Here is a 16,367-nt window from a genome sequence, read left to right as displayed (position 1 = left end):
CACCCTGCAGCTGGGAATGCGCCAGAAGCATTTACAAGTGTTATTAAAGTGTGAGTTATTTTTGGAGGAGCTGGGATCTGAAGGGCTTGCATTTTTTTTTGCCTGTGGAACACAGTTTATTTAGAGCAGAAAGATGAAGAAGGACAGTGGGCTGCTTGTGCACCCAGTGTCACCCTGAAGTGTCACCCTGCACCTGGTTGTACACGTGCCAGGTGTCACTGAGGGTGCCAGGGACAAGCAGGACCAGGGTGCAAGGCAGCAGGGAGGTGTATGCCAGGAAGCCTGCATGGAGCTGGGGCCCTCCTGCCCCATTGTGATTCAGAAGATGGATGGGGTGGTCAGAGACTATGCTTGCTTGTTGCCCAGGGGATTTTCCCCATGTGGGCAGTGCCAGTCCATGGTGTTCCCAAGCACATTCACAGCCTGTCCCCAAAACTTCAGTGCCAGCTCTTGGGTACCCCGAAGTGCTATGCCAGGTCCTGATGTGCCCCCAAGTCAGTCCAAAAAGTAGGGTGCCTCAGGCCCCAGGATGCAGTCACAGAGCATGGGGTGTCCCTAGGACTGTGCCAGCTGTGCAGTTTCCTCTAGCGTGGAGACAGCTCTGACTGGAGCAGAGAGAGGTCTCAAGCCCTGGGGTTGGATGTCTGGTGGCATCCCTGGGGCACAGTAGCAGCACAGTAACAGCCCATGCAGTGAGAGACCACAGGGAGCCCTCAAGACCAGCAGCTCTGGGGAAGTGCCACCAGAAATGCCCCTGCTGCAGCGCTCCCGGGTGTCTCTCGCCACTGAGTCGTCCCCAGTGCAATAGTCCTAGACTGTCCCTTTCACAGCTCACTTCATCCAATGCCCTCCGTGGTTCCCCCAGTGTAGTGCTCTGGTGTTTCCCTCTAGCACTGTCCCCGCGGTATCCCTTGTCCGGTGGCAGCGGCGTACCGCGAAGTCACTGCCAGGGATGTTCCTAGCCCGGTGCCATTGGGGTACCCCTAGTGAACTGCTCCCAGGGTGCCCCTCGCCCGCTGCCCCCGTGGGTGCCCGGCGCAGGGACAGTGGCGATGCTCGCCAGGGGTGCTGCCCCCCCGCCCGGCTCGGTGCGGGGGCCAGCGGCGAGTCTGTCCCTAAAAGGTACTGACGGGCGGCGGGGGAGGTGCCGGGGCGGCCCCCGCCCGGCGCGGCCCCTCCCCTGCTCTTAGGCGGCTCGGCAGGGCGGGGGGCTCAGTGCCGGTGCTCCCGCTGCCCCCGGTACTCCCGTCGCTCCCGGTGCTCTGCTCTCCACCGCCGCCGCCGCCCCAAGCCTCGCCGCTGTCCCACCGCCACCATGGAGGCCATCAAGAAGAAGATGCAGATGCTGAAATTGGACAAGGAGAATGCCATCGATCGCGCCGAGCAAGCAGAGGCCGACAAGAAGCAGGCAGAGGACCGCTGCAAGCAGGTGAGTTTGTCATGGACTTCCCTGACATTGCCCAGGGACCCCTGCCTTAAGGGTCTTGAACCCTGGGGACCTCATTCTGATGAGTGTCCAGCCTGGGAACTCTTCCCTTTGAGTGTCCAGCCAGAGGATTCCCTACGCATTGCGTGTCCAGCCTTGGGAACCCTGTCCCAGGGACCCCATTCAGTCCCAGGGACCCCATTCCACTAGGTGTCCAATGAAGGTGTCCAGAGGATCCTAAAGACACTCCACCACAGGGACGTCCAGGTCCAAGGACCCAATCCTGCTTGATGTTCACACTGGGGACCCCATCCCATGCTGGGGATACCATAGGGGCATCCAGCTATGGGGACCCTGTTCTCCTGCATATCCAGTCTATGATCACCCTTTCTGGTGGGTTACCAGCCTGCAGATAGTCTATCCTAGAGATGCCCAGTGCTGGGCACCTCCCCACACCAGTTGTCCAAACTGTGGACTCCTCTCCTAGTGGCAAACACCCCTGAGGACCTCGTCCTAGTGGATGCAGCTCCCAACTTTAGGGATGCCCAACTCCCCACTGTGTGGCCATCCCTGAGGAACTCGCTCAGCGGGGTGCCTATCCTCAGTGACCAGCATTGCCCCTGACCGCTCACATTGGTCACCCCAGATATGCCTTACAGGACATGAGTCTAGGTCGCCCCAGATATGCCTCAATAGGACACCTCCCTATCCCTTTTCCAAGGAGGCTTTTGGGGACAGCTGGTCCCACCTCAGCCACACAGAGACAAGGACATTCTTGGTGATCCTTAGAGCTGTGTTTGAAGGCTGGGACCTCTCTAGTCTGCTATACAGTGAGAGAGCCCACCACCCTGTTACCCCTACTGGGCTCAGGATACTGTGGGCTGCTCCAGTCCTGAGGACCATGGGCTCCACAAGAACTTGCTGGCCCAACGTTCACAGACGGAGCCTGGGTGTCCCTAGTAGGAGGATGGTCATCCCCCTCCAGCCTTGTCATCCTCCCCTGATCTCTGTCCTCTGTCCCCCAGCTGGAGGAGGAACAGCAGGGCCTGCAGAAGAAACTGAAGGGCACGGAGGATGAGGTGGAGAAGTACTCTGAGTCTGTCAAGGAGGCCCAGGAGAAGCTGGAGCAGGCGGAGAAGAAAGCTACAGACGTACGTAGATGCACCAGCAACTCCTCCCCTGCACAAGCGCCGGACCTCGGGGCGGGGGGGGGGGGGGGGGGGGTGGGTGAAGGAAGAGGGGGGCCTTATATGGCAAACGTCCGTGGGGAAGACTGTCAGGATCCCATTCCTGCGATGCTGGCACTGAACTGGGCTTAGACGCAAGGCATGGGCTGGACAGACCCTGCCTGGGGTGCAGGGAACAGGCCAGCCACAGTGGGCAGTGCTCAGGAGCTTGGTGGGCAGCCACTCACCCAGCTCCCTAGAGGTAATGGGGGCAAGTGTGCTGAACTTTGTCACTGGTCCCCAGGCATGCACCTCCACGATGCTTGTAGGGAACCCCTCGTGGCACTTGATAAACCGTGGCAGAATGAAAAACAGAGAAGCCGAAAATGCTCTTGCTTGTGGCCAGCTGCTGAATGCTGTCTGCAGGGAAGGATGCTCAGGTTGCATTGAGGGGACGTTGTCATTTTGGAGTCCAGTGTGGCACTCTGTACCCTGGGAAGGGCAAAGCTAGAAAGAGTTTTATTTAGTGCCATGACTGATGTTTCTCCTAGGAAATGTATCCTGGTGGAAAGATGTTAGGAAGGTGTTGAAATTGGCTTGCCCCTGGCCAGGATGAAGGGTGGAACAGCTGTGTGCGGCCACCGAGCTGCTTGGGAACAGGGTATTACCACCTGTGGTGTCACACAGGGTATTTGACACCCTATAAATAAATACTCCTTTTGATAGCCAGTCCTTCTTTGATGAAAACTAACCCTGGAAACTGGAGGAGAAGCTAAAGGGGAGCTGGCTGGAGTACAGCCAGCAGGGCATGGCCAGGCTTTTTAGGACTGAGAACAAAAAAATTCAATCCCAGCTGGTTTATGGAGCTAAATGACGGAGAAGTGTCAAATCTCTGAGGCAGCCACCAAGGACAGGAGTGTGCAGGCAAGGACGAGCAGTGGCAGCAAAAGTCCCAGGCATGGTCTGAAGCCTCAGGAAGCAAATGAGGGTCTTCCCAGGCTTTTTTTCTGACCTGTAAGACCACCCCCCCTTTAGTTAGATAACAAACCAAATAGTTAAAATACTGGAAATCCTCTTGAAGAGCACATCTCTCCTGGAGTGGTGCAGGCGTGTCAAGCTGGACAAGGTAGCTGCTGTGTGTAGTGGGGTTTGCCCTAGTTGGACTCGATTTGTGCTGCTGTGGGACAGGCTGAGAGTGGATGGGACGTCCCCAGTGTGAGGCTCAGAGGAAGAGACAAATAGTATCACTGGGCAGATGTCAGCAATGCGGTGCAGAGTGGTTTGCTGCTGTGGACAGTGCTATGCCATTCTGTCCAGGGAGGGTGTGCTGTCTTGGTCCACAGTTGACTTGACAAGTCTGCAAGCTTCAGCATGGAAAGCTGCATCCCAGCAGATAGAGTGGTTAGGAGCCACCAACCCCTCCAAGGAAGGGCTGGAGCAGGAGGCACAGTGAAGGAAAAGCATCAGGGAGTGCAGGCTGGCTGCAGTGGGTGCTGCGGGCAGGGCTGGGAGCCCACCACCAGAACAGCTGCCTCAGATCCCTGATGAAGCCTTGACAGCCCACGCCATGTACGAGGCTCTGGGAATTACCAGGGACCTGAATGTGCTGACAGCACTAAGTGCCAGCACTAGTGTCACATCCTCCTCGGGGTGAGGCACAGGATAGCTCCTAGATTCAGCCATGGAAGCACAGAGTAAAATACAACGCCCACCTGCCTGCCTTCCCAGGGACTTTTAAGTCCCTCTTCATGCCAGGACAGTGTATTCCTGTAAGTATGGAGCACCCCTATCCCTCAGTTAGGTCAGGACCCACCACAGTGCTCCAGGCAGGCTCCTGCTCTCAGCAAAAACATCAACAAATGCCTTAAAAGAATAAATCTCCCTCTGTTCTGGCACTGCCCTGTCTCTGGCACCAGATGGCTGTGCATGAAGCCTACAACAACTGCACGACGGGGTGCAAGGTGACCCCTTGGGCATTTGGAGGGCCGTCAGGTGGTGGCATGGACTGTGGAGTGCCTGACCACTGATTGTCAGCTCCACATAGCTGGCAGCTCCTTCCTGGCAGCTCCATGAGGCTACCATGGCCCCGCCACTTCTTGTCCCCAGAAAGGACAGCCTGCGATGCCCATAGCAGGATGTGGGCAGGGGCTGCTGGGCTCGGGCCAGTGCGTTTAGCCAGAGCAGTCCTCCCCAGCCCCCCACATCCTTAATCAGTGGCCTATCTCCAGCCACCCCAGCAGGGACACAGGGAAACTCTGCTGTTCCCAGGCCATGATCCCAAAAACTTCACCCAAGTTCCCGCCCCAGTTGCTCTCCCTGGCCAAGACTTTGCTCTTATTTGGAGATTCCCTGAGACAGTGGGAGGGAACGTGGCTCTGCTGGGAAGTGACTGTATCCTTGGGTGGGGCCAGAGCAGGAGGCACCCAGTCCGACTGCCAAGGGACCAGTGCACCCGTGTACCAATCTTTCTCCCAACCTGCCGCTTGCCTTGCAGCCAGCTCACTCCTGCCCCATTGTTGTTGAGGACCTACATTTCTGCTCTGGGCTCTGTGTGCTGGTTTGGGAGCATTCTTCGCATCTAAGCATCAGGATGGGAGTGGGACTGGATTGACCTGCACTGAGGCCTGGACCATGTGCTCCCAGAGGACCCACAGCACTGCCTTTTCCATCACTGTTTGGCAATAGACACAGAACAGTGGGATGCTGCTGGCACTATGGCCAGGTCCTTACCAGGACCCCTGACCTGGGAGTTGAAGGCAACTGGCAGGACTGGCAGAGGAATTGGCATCCCTACTCTACGGTGGGCAGTTTATGTGGGCACAAAACCCAGGCTTCCGTGCCCTTCTCCCTACCCTCCATACCACTCTCATTTGTGATGCAGCACAAAATTCAGCTAGGCAACTCCAAGTCCTAGTTAGGCAGCCTGCAGCCTCAGCAGCAGCACTGCCAAGGTCAACTAGGCCTCACTCCCCCTGCCAGGGAGATAAGAACCTGCTTGTCCTTCCTGGGAGGAGAAAAGGAGAGAAAATGGAATAAATGTTCTTTGCAGCTGGTTTTATAGGGATGCAGAACTTATGGGAAGATTCCTGTGTGATCTGGTACAGGTGATCCTGCTCTGGCAGGGGCATTGGACTGGATGCGAGGTCCCTTCCAGCCCCTAACCTTCTGTGATTCTGTGTGATTCTGTGATCTCTGGAGGCAGGTGTGAAGTGCAGCTGGGGCTGCCCAGGAGCTGTCAGAGCTCCTTAGGGGAGGATTGAGTGCCATCAGCACCAGATTCTCCTGATGGCATGTGCCTTGGCATGTGCCTTGGCCAGCACACAGAGATGGGAGTGGGGGACTGGCCTGCCGGGTAAACTAGAGCCCCAAGGGCAGCTGATGGGTGCAGGGGGCTCCTTGGGACTTATGGGTCTCTGTAGGACTGACTGCCAACCAGATCCTCCTTTGCAGGAGTGGATGATGAGGGTTTGGTTTAAGTGGGATGATTGTGCCCCAGGGCTCCAGCCTCAAGTAGCCTGGGAGGATGGCCATCAGTTCCATCTTCTCAATCACTTACATATGGCTGCCGTGGGAAAAATACATGACACCCCTGAGCTCTGCAGCAAGAGTACAAGGAGCAGATCTTAGGGAGCACGCATGAGTATACTGCTCCTGTGCCCATGGGAACTCACAGGAACCAGACTTTGGAATCCTCAAACTCACTGGGCCCTTCTTCTCCCAGGGAAATGGACTCCCCAGGCTTCTCTCCACTACTCTGGGGGATTTCACTGGAACTGTGCACCTCTGCCCCGGGGGGCACCATGCACCTCTGCCCAGAGGGCACCATGCACCCTACCCAGGGCTGTGTCTCATATTTCGGGGGACATCATGTGCCCTGCCAGCAGGGTCTTATCTGCCTACGGGCAGCATGCACCCAGCCTAGGATGAGGAGGACAGCGTGCACTGCCCAGAAGCCACTTGGCATCATGCCTTAAAGGGGGTTAGGGACAGTGACCCTCTATCTGGGGTCGAACCTATGCCCTGCCTGGGGGCACCCTATGTCCCATGTGGACATATTGTATCCCTCATGGCGTGGGGACCGTACCCTTCCGAATGTGAACACCGTACAACCTGCTCAGTCGCGGGGTCTACGTGTGCCGTCCGGCGGGGCGGCGGCACAGGTCGGCCGGTGGCAGCAGGAGGAGCAGGAGGAGGAGGAGGAGCAGGAAGGGATGGAGGCAGGGCGGGCGGCGGGAGCGGCCGCTGCCTGTGCGCTTCCTGCCCGAGCCAGGCGGATTCCATAAAGGGCTCTGGAGGCGCAGCCTCTCCGCCGGTAACCGCTCGCCATGGTCAGCATCAACTCCATCGACGCGGTCAAGAAGAAGATTCAGGGCCTGCAGCAGGTGGCCGACGAGGCAGAGGACCGCGCCGAAACCCTGTACCGGGAGGCCGGTGCAGAGCGGCAGGCCCGGGAGCGGGTAAGGGCCGCCGGGGCAGGGCTGGAGGATGTTTCGCTGGCTTCGGCCCCGCCGCCGGCATCCCTCACCGCGGGCTCGGCTCCGCTGTCCTGGCCCCCCGGGGCCGGGCTGGCTGAGCCGGGGAGGAACGCTGGGTGGGCTTGGGCAGGCTGCCACCAGGCACCGCGGCGCAAGGGGTCCTCGGGCAGCGATGCTGCCTGCGGGCTGCCTCCTCCAGCTGCTTCCTCCATGCATCCTGCGAAGGATGCTCCGTGCGGCGAAGCTGCCCCGGGCTTCCGCGGCTGGCGGGGCAGTAGGCGCCCAGCTCTGCCTTGGCTCTGCCTGAGGTCGGGCAGATTCTGGGAAAGGATTCCCTTCCTCGGAGGCCAGCGGCGTGCACAGCTGAAAATCCCACGGCCAGGCTCTTGTCTGGCTTCCAGCAGGGTCTGAGGTCCAGACTACAGCAGTCGTTGTCGCTTCAGCTCCCCAGTGTGTCCCTCCGTGGGAACAAGCCACCCCTTCACGCTTCCACATACCAAAATTTCCACTCTGGCAGTGGGATGGCATTTCCAAACGGCAGGCTTTTCCTGGTTTGTTTTTTTCAATCGTCGTTGGGAGTGTTTGGGTTTTTTTCCCCTTTCTTTTTCCTATGACCACTCCTTTAACATCCTCACAATATCAGGAGTGGCAGAGCTGGGCGCGGTACCCGAGTTGTTGTCACTCAGGCTGTGTGCAGAGGAAATGGCCCCTTCCTTTAGGCACAGATCAGGTTGCCAGGCTGCCAGACAGCTCACATTGCCAAGCGTCCATCTGACCCACTTGGGGGGGTGTTTTCCTGGGAAAAGAGCTCCCGGCGAGGTGAGGCTGATGCAGCAGGCAAAGCATCGGCACGTGGGGGCAAACCCCAGCTGCCCGTTGTGGAGTCTGGCAAGGTACAAGCCAGTGAGCTCTTGAGGCAGAGTGTCCATTGTGTCAGCCATGGGGCTGCCGCCCTCCTGCTATACTGCTGGGCTGACTCACTTGCAAAGATGCTCATTGCACCCTTCCTCACCCTGCCAGCCCACCACAGGGGACCACAGGTGCTATTCAAGGCCTTGCTCCTTCAAGTTCCCCTGTTTGGCCAGTGTCCTCCTTGGCATCCCAGCACTGGATGGGGCCAGATGCTGCAGCCAGTCAGGCACTCTCCAACCTGTGAATAAGCAGGAAACATTATCCCCCTAGGTTGGTGCATGTCTCCCCGTGTCCTGGTGCATCCCCACAGTGAGACCTCACTGCCACCCATCCCTTTGCACCCGGGGTTTGTCATCCCACAAACCTCCCACTGGGGAGCAGGGCTGGGAGTTGCTGAGGCATGCTTCCTGATGATGGCAGTGTAGGTGGATTCCCTTACTAAAGGGAAAGCATGCAACACCAGGTGTCAAGAGGTTGGAAAGGGGCCAGGGCCACTGATCCCAGCTGGCCTTAGCTCCTAGCCATGGCTCCTAACATGGATTCAGGGAGCCTGGCTGGGGGTTCCAGCAGGACAGGCTCTTGGCTTGCTCCACTGCCTCTGTAAACAGGAAATCCACAAGTGGCTGCAATCTCCTTTTTGGGAGCAGAACTGCACAGGGCATTCCTCCCTCTTCACTCACTGCTGTGCAAACTCCAAATACCATCCCCATGACAAGGCCACTATGGCCACCATAACCTTGTTCTCTTGGGCTGGGGCCACAGGTGTGAAGATAGGATGGAGGGGTGCATATGCTGGGCTGGGGGTTTCATGGCTTGGAGGATCCAGCAGCAAACAGGGCACTAGGGATGCAAACTTCCTCATTATTCCTATGGAAAGGTGAGGGGATGCATGATCAGGCATCCCATTCCACTAAGTACTGTCTTGTCACACAGTGTCACAAGGTGCTGTTCTGGGTAGTAAGACTAAAAATGCTTTTTAAAATATATATGTGTATGAGCCATGGAATGATTGAGGCATTTCTGCTCCCCTAGGCTGAGGCTGAAGTGGCTTCTCTGAACCGCCGTATCCAGCTGGTAGAGGAGGAGCTGGACCGAGCCCAGGAGCGCCTGGCCACTGCCCTGCAGAAGCTGGAGGAGGCTGAGAAGGCAGCTGATGAGAGCGAGAGGTGTGATGGGAAGAGGACAGTGAAGGTGGCAACATGTCACCATTGACTGCAGGCAGACCCCTTGGTTTTGTAGTGGGATCTCTCTGAAGTGACCTTACGGGGTTTGAGGCTGTGTTCCCACAGACTTTGAGGGGAGAGAGCAGTGCTACAACACAGAGAATCCCTCAGATACAGGCATTCCTTAAAAGGCTTTGAAATTTCCAAGGCACCCTTAAAATTCTGAACAAAAATCATCTGGTCTCCATACAAATATCAGGCTGTAACCAAAGCCAGAGGGTGCTGGGCCAGAGCAGCCTTCTCTGCTCATGGGTGGATCAGCAGTCCAGGTGTGTACATCTGTGCTGGGGAAGCAAGGTTGGCTTTTGAGAAAAAAAACAGCATAATTCAGAAAAAATGATCCTGCAAAGTCTGTTGCCCCACCCTCATGGCAAGCAGATTTCCCAGGCAGGAGCCATGCTGCTAAGGGCACTCAGGTTGTATGGAAGGGAGTGCCTGGACATAGAATCACAGAATCAACCAGGTTGGAAGAGACCTCCAAGATCATCCAGTCCAACCTAGCACCCAGCCCTAGCCAGTCAACTAGACCATGGCACTAAGTGCCTCATCCAGGCTTTGCTTGAATACCTCAAGGGACGGTGCCTCCACCACCTCCCTGGGCAGCCCATTCCAATGACTCCACATCTCACTGTTACACGAGCTCTTCCCTTTGTGGCAAAGGCTAGTCTGAGTAACAGCATCTAAGTGATAAAGCAGTCTGCAAGAGTCCCTGCTGCAGGGTTTGTAGAGATTTGGTGACTCCCTGCTTGTGAGTTTCACCCCCAAGTGTGAAAAGGCACAGGAACAGGGGAGTGTTCTGCCATTTGCTAAAGGCTGCTGGAGTGCCAGGTTGCAGCTGGCTTCTCCTGAGCCGCAGACATTTTCTCCCATAAATGATGGGTTCAGGGCCAGCCTGGCTGAGGCTCTGGGGCTTAGCTTTCCTGCTGTACTTGTGCATCAGAGCATCCTTAGGGTACTGCTGGTGTGACATGACTCTGTGGAGTGGCCAGTGAGCACTGGTATCCCCAGGCAATGTTGTACATCTCTTGGAGCTGGATGATAGTGGGGATAGGGTACAGTGGGCAGTCAGGAGGTGCAGGTGCCACCTTGACACATGGCAGTAACTTCTGACTTGGGCTTTCCTCAGAGGCATGAAGGTCATCGAAAACAGAGCCATGAAAGATGAGGAGAAGATGGAGCTCCAGGAAATGCAGCTGAAGGAAGCGAAGCACATAGCAGAGGAGGCTGACCGCAAATATGAGGAGGTCTGTGTCCCCTTCCCCCAGTCCTGACACCCTGGCAGCACTTGAGGCTGCCTCCTTGTAACCCTGTGTCCCCAGCTGTGGCAAGTGCAGGGCCTCTTGCTGTCAACAGGTTGCCCGCAAGCTGGTTGTCCTTGAGGGAGAGCTGGAGCGCTCGGAGGAGAGAGCCGAGGTGGCAGAGAGGTAAGCAGGGCTCCCAGTGGGTAGCACATGGGTATTCCTTGTAGCTCTTGCCCCAGATCCCTGGCAGCCATGAGAACAGGGCTGTCTGCGTGGTGATGGGGATGTCCCTCCCGAGGAGTGGCAGGGTCTGCCATTGGGGTGGTCCTTGGGCATTCGGGCTGGGGACAGAGGGATGCCAGCCCACCAGCAGCACACCCTTGACCCTGTTCTCTGCTGTCCCCTGCCTGGGTTGCTCCTCTTCCATCCCAGCCGAGTGAGACAGCTGGAAGAAGAGCTGCGGACCATGGACCAGAGTCTCAAATCCCTCATTGCCTCAGAAGAAGAGGTACTGGGGCACAGGGTGACATGCAGCAGCCCCCTCTTCTCTGTCGCTCTCACATAGTGCAGCCACCTCTCTCTTCTCTGCACTGCTGCCTCCACCATCAGCTTCCCCTGGCCTTCCCATCCAGCAGGTGCAGGCTGAGCACGCTCCTCCATCCCTCTGTGCCTGCTCTCCTTCTCAGGGAGCCAGTGGGAGCCTGGCCAGCAGTGATGCACAGCAGTGTGCAAGGAAACACAAGGAATGGATGAACAGAAGCGTCCTGGCAGCTCATGCTCACAGTGGCTCTTCTCCTCCACCTGCACTGTTTCCTTCCCTCTCAACTTGTTTTCTCTTTCTTTCCTTCTTTCCCATGGCTGCTCTTTGTGCTCTCCCCTCTCTCCTGCCCCTCGGCCCTGCTCCCCCTCCTGGCGGCCCTTGCTTGGGATGTAGTAAATGTGGTGACCTAGAGGAGGAGTTGAAAATTGTCACCAACAACTTGAAGTCCCTGGAAGCCCAGGCTGATAAGGTAGGATCCGGTGGGGTTGCTGGGGCTGGGCAGAGTGTATGGGATCTGAGGGTGCTGGGATCTCCTGCTGGAGTGAAGAACAGCCAGACATGTCCCCCTGGTCTTATGCGTACCCGTGTCTGTTTCTACAGTATTCCACCAAGGAGGACAAGTATGAGGAGGAAATCAAGCTTCTAGGTGAAAAACTGAAGGAGGTAAGGGGTGCAGTGTCAGTATCACACTGGTGCAGGCAAGAGTTTGCCATCCTGTCTGGGTTTGTGTGTGTCTTCTCACTGCTGTCAAATGGCAGCCCTGCATCCTGGTGAGTGTCTGGGTCTGGGATGCTTCCCCATCAGCATGTTATGGTTTAGAGTGTGGGGGTCCAGTGTGGTCCTTGTCCCTTAGCTTTTCCAGTGAAGAGTTCATAGAGAAGGGTTATCAGAGGTGCGGATGGGGCATATCTGGAGTGTGGTGCAACCTACACTGTCCTCATTGTGCCATGTAGCTCACTCTCTCCCCACTGTGTTCCTGCAGGCAGAGACCCGGGCGGAGTTTGCGGAGAGGTCTGTGGCGAAGCTGGAGAAAACCATTGATGATCTAGAAGGTAAAATGTCCCTGCCAGTCCTGCAGTCCTCTTTCCTGGGGAGCACTGGCCACAGCATGCCCCTGGTGGATCCAGTCATTGCTTGGTCAGGATGAGGGGGTGGGCAGGGGTCCTGGGAGAGGGGACACTGGATGCCATGGCAACTGGTGTGGGAATGTAGCGCTGCTGACATCAGGGCTCTGCCCCTGGATGGGAAGTAGGATCACCTCCACACAGCCTGTGCCCGCACGCTCCTCCTGCTCACAGCCACTTTCTCTCTCTCTCTCCACCACCTGTCCCCCACCCTGCTCCACCATCTGCCTCTCACCACCCCCACCTGCAGATGAAGTGTATGCGCAGAAGATGAAGTACAAAGCCATCAGCGAGGAGCTGGACAATGCACTTAATGACATCACCTCCCTCTGAGCTCCCCTCGAGGCACCAGCATTGCACTCCCTCCCTTGTCCTCCCATTCCTCATCTGCCTCCTCACTCCTCAGCTTGGCTGCTTGCCTGACTGGCCATCCCACTGCTCTCCCTGCCCAGTCCGTTCTGCTTTGCCCTTTCTAACCTGTGACCTTCCATTGGCTCCTTTGGGACAAAAGCCAGCCTGGGGTGTTGCTGCAATACCCCTCTTTGTGGGGATAAAAGGTCTAGGTGCTACGGGGTGTTTCTCAAGGCAGGAAAGCAGCCCCTGAAACCTACATGCATTGAGCAAACAGTGCCTATCCAGTTACAGGTATATGCCCTAGCATTACCAAGTGGGTTCCAGGACTGTGTCCTGGATCCCTTCACTCCATCAGATTTCTCTTTGGCTCCCCAGCAGCAGAAGCACTGGTGGTGGCCCTGCAGCTCCAGGGTGCAGTGGCCACCTGCCCCCTGCATCCCTTCTGCAGAGGCTTTCAGTGCTGCTTGCTGGACCCAGGGTAGGGAGGACCTGCACGGGGAAAGTGGCACCTCCACTTAGGAGCTTAGGGACAGGTATGGAGGATTTGGTCCATCTGCACAGGCAGCTCTTTCCCAAGCAGGCAGGCAGGTAGGCAGCCCCCATACTCCCACTCCCTCACCCCTGCATTCCTTCTGTCCTTTGCACATTGCTCTTCAGTTTGCATTTCATGACTTCTATGTTCTGTCCCTCTAAGTTACTGAATTTATCTCAATAAAGCATTTTCTTTCCTTGTTTTCTCCTTTTTTTTTTCCTTCATGCTGCTCTGTCCCTCATCTGATGCTTATCTCATGTGGGTGCTGGCAGTAGGGTGGTAGGTGGTCACAGGCAGCTCTCAGCTGCAGGACCCCCAGGATGGCTGTGGCTGAGCTCCGAGTGGCTTCTGAGCTGGCAGGCTGAGTGAGAGAGGGCCTTGTGCCTTAGCCTGGGGCACGACCCCCACCACCCCCCTGCACTCATAAACACATTTTGTCATCTTGTGCCATCTTTTCCATAATTCCTTTGGCCTACAATAGCAGAGTTAGACCTGGTCTCTTGTCCATTCCCTGTCCCCTCCCCCAGACATTGCCTGCAAGCAGCAATCTCAGACCAAGAGCATCTCTCCTGCATCACCCTTCCTCGATGAAGTAGCTGAGCTTACCTTGTAATAGCACTCCTTAAACGGGGCTCTGATCCTCCTCCTCCTCTCTCCACGATCTACCCTGCACCAGAACCTAGGTCTCAAATTCATGGGCTTACAGTCCCAAGCCGGCCGCAGGACCAGCCGCCTCCTCCTGACAGTGCAGCTCGTCTCTGCTGCTGGCTGGGCGGCTACGGGATGTCCAGAGAGGGCTTTGGGGAATGTCTCCTTTCACTAATTCACCTTTCTCTCTTTCTTCCCTCTGCTACGCTGATGTCTCCGTTTCTCCAGAGCGCTCCCGGCGGGAGGCCGAGAAAAACCGCATTCTCACTAACGAGCTGCGGGTCATTCTTAACGAACTTAACAACTGAGCCGCCCGGAGCTCCTGGCCCCAGCCCAGCCTCCCTGCCCCAGTCTGACCAAGGTGGCTAAGGGGTGCCAACCCCTGTCTGGTCCCTCTCAGGGATAGGTGGGGTATGGAGCCTTGGCTTATCCCCTTGCGGGTAACCACCCTGCCTGGAGGGGACAGGGAGCCCTTCCGGAGCTGATTGTTTTTCCTTAGGAGAAGAATGAGGGGTTTTGTGATGTCCTGGGATGCCCATGCGCTGATGGTTGTTCCCTGGCATCAGCCTTGTCCTGACAGGGAGGGATGAGGTTTTTTGTATCACTGCTTTCCTCCCCTGATGCCAGGAGTTAAGTGGCCAGCCTCTTTCTCCTCACTCTAGTCACCGCAAACTGGGCAGGGAGGATCTCCTCGAAGTGAGGTCTCAGCAGGGCGCTGGGAGGGCTGGGATAGGAGCTAAGGATCCAATAGTACCTACCGACACAAATTTGACGTAGGAGACAGCGAAGAGCCCAGCAGAGGGTGCTGGGAGATGAGGCTGGGAGGGCAAAATTCATGTTTCATTCCCTTCTCTGGAGCAGAGGAGGATGGCATCTGGAAACAAACACTGGAGGAGGCTGCCTTGACAGCAGGCTGCCTGGAAGGGCTTGTCCCTGCAGCTTCACTATCTCTGCTCCTCTCTCTCTGCTGTCCTTTCTGATCACCGTCCTGGGATGCTGTCTCTCTCCTTTTCCTCATGGAGCACCGCTGGGTCATGCAGCAGTCACTGGCTCTCCTCTTTTGCTGGCCAAGGGTTTGTGCACCTGCCCACAGTCTGCCAGTGGTGATGATCAAGGGCAAGATGTGCTGGTGGCTGGTCAAGGAATGGTACTTGCCAGCAGCACCTGCACTGTGGAAGGCCTGGCCATAGGCAACAGGGCACCATAAAGGATGGAGATGCTGAAGAGTGGCATGGGGACTACCTAACCAGTGACTAGCCTGGTTGGCCTGGCTGCCCTATAAGGTTTTGGAGCAGCTGGGCTCATCCCTGCCAGTGATGGGGCTGTTTGTGCAGACTCTGCTCTGCAGGGATGCTCAGTTGGAGGCTGCTGCCATACTGAAACGTCCATCTGTGTGCATGTGTTTGTGCTTGTTGTGATGTGCCTGGGTCTGGCTGCACCTGGGTACACTTGGGCTATGTCTGTGTGTGGCTGGGTGTCCTTGTATTCACAGAGACTCTGGCCAGTGCCAAAGAGGAGAATGTGGGCATCCACCAGGTCCTGGATCAGACCCTGTTGGAGCTGAACAACCTCTGAGATGCCCTGGGGATCTCCTGTTCCTCTTCCCTACCCTACTTGTGCACCCCACTGGCACGCTCAGGACATCATCAGCTGAACTGCGTCTTGGCCAAATCCACACATCCATTGAGAAGGGAAGCCCTGCAGCCTTACTCCATGGCTCAGGGGCATCTTGTCTGTGCACAGCCTGACTGTCTCTGTTCTGTCTTCATGTCCAAATATTAAAGCAGTTTGACAAAAACAATGGGCACGTTTGGTCCTTGCAGACAGGCACAGGCACCAGGAGACATCATGGGGTTTCCATGTGCAGTTTTTGCAAGCATGGGTTTGAGTTCAGGGTGCTTATGGCCAGAATGAGGATGTCCTCTGTAGCTGTGGCAGGCTGGAAGTGATAGCACAGATGGCTGCATTTCCTTGTCTCTATCGTTTTCCTGGGATCCAAAGGAAACCTCCACATCTATAGTGCAAACTTACCATCTCTGCTGTATCAAGAACTGGCTGCATGGCAGAGCCCAGAGAGTGGTGGTGAATGGTGCCACATCCAGTTGGCAGCTGCCACTAGTGGTGTTCCCCAAGGATCAGTGCTGGGCCCAGTCGTGTTCAATATCTTTATTGATGACCTGGACGAGGGCATTGAGTCCAGCATCAGTAAGTTTGCAGATGACACCAAGCTAGGAGCAGGTGTTGATCTGTTGGAAGGTAGGAGAGCCCTGCAGAGGGACCTGGACAGGCTGGATGGGTGGGCAGAGGCCAATGGGGTGAGATTGAACAAGGCCAAGTGCAGGGTTCTGCACTTTGGCCACAACAACCCCAAGCAGCACTACAGGCTGGGGACTGAGTGGCTGGAGAGCAGCCAGGAGGAAAGGGACCTGGGGGTACTGATAGATAGTAGCTGAAGATGAGCCAGCAGTGTGCCCAGGTGGCCAAGAGAGCCAATGGCATCCTGGCCTGCATCAGGAACAGTGTGGCCAGTAGGACATGGGAGGTTATTCTTCCCCTGTACTCAGCACTGGTCAGGCCACACCTTGAGTCCTGTGTCCAGTTCTGGGCCCCTCAATTCAAGAGAGATGTTGAGGTGCTGGAACGTGTCCAGAGAAGGGCAACAAGGCTGGTGAGAGGCCTGGAACACAAACCCTCTGAGGAGAGGCTGAGGAAGCTGGGGGTGTTT

At 56.6% G+C, this 16,367-nt stretch overlaps 1 protein-coding gene across 12 annotated transcripts; it reads left to right on the top strand.

Annotated features, from left to right (window-relative positions):
• Positions 1 to 1,204: 1,204 nt before the first annotated feature.
• TPM2 (tropomyosin 2) lies at positions 1,205 to 15,443 on the top strand. 12 transcript variants are annotated; one of them, XM_064140897.1, is made up of 9 exons: positions 1,205 to 1,429; positions 2,452 to 2,577; positions 9,012 to 9,145; positions 10,329 to 10,446; positions 10,556 to 10,626; positions 11,378 to 11,453; positions 11,585 to 11,647; positions 11,967 to 12,036; positions 13,871 to 15,128. In XM_064140897.1, exons 1-9 carry the CDS (start codon positions 1,316 to 1,318, stop codon positions 13,948 to 13,950), a joined length of 852 nt encoding a protein of 283 aa, XP_063996967.1. In that variant the 5' UTR covers positions 1,205 to 1,315; the 3' UTR covers positions 13,951 to 15,128. The 12 variants fall into 12 exon arrangements, with proteins under 12 accessions (XP_063996967.1, XP_063996965.1, XP_063996966.1 ...); XM_064140895.1 differs by lacking the exon at positions 13,871 to 15,128 and adding an exon at positions 12,359 to 13,190; XM_064140896.1 differs by lacking the exon at positions 11,378 to 11,453 and adding an exon at positions 10,876 to 10,951 and having other exon boundaries at positions 1,208 to 1,429.
• Positions 15,444 to 16,367: the final 924 nt, after the last annotated feature.

This window comes from Pogoniulus pusillus, chromosome Z, assembly GCF_015220805.1.
Source record: "Pogoniulus pusillus isolate bPogPus1 chromosome Z, bPogPus1.pri, whole genome shotgun sequence".
Taxonomy (NCBI): Eukaryota; Metazoa; Chordata; class Aves; order Piciformes; family Lybiidae; genus Pogoniulus; species Pogoniulus pusillus.
Note: the sequence above shows the minus strand (reverse complement) of the source record. Positions and strands in the feature narration are given on the sequence as shown.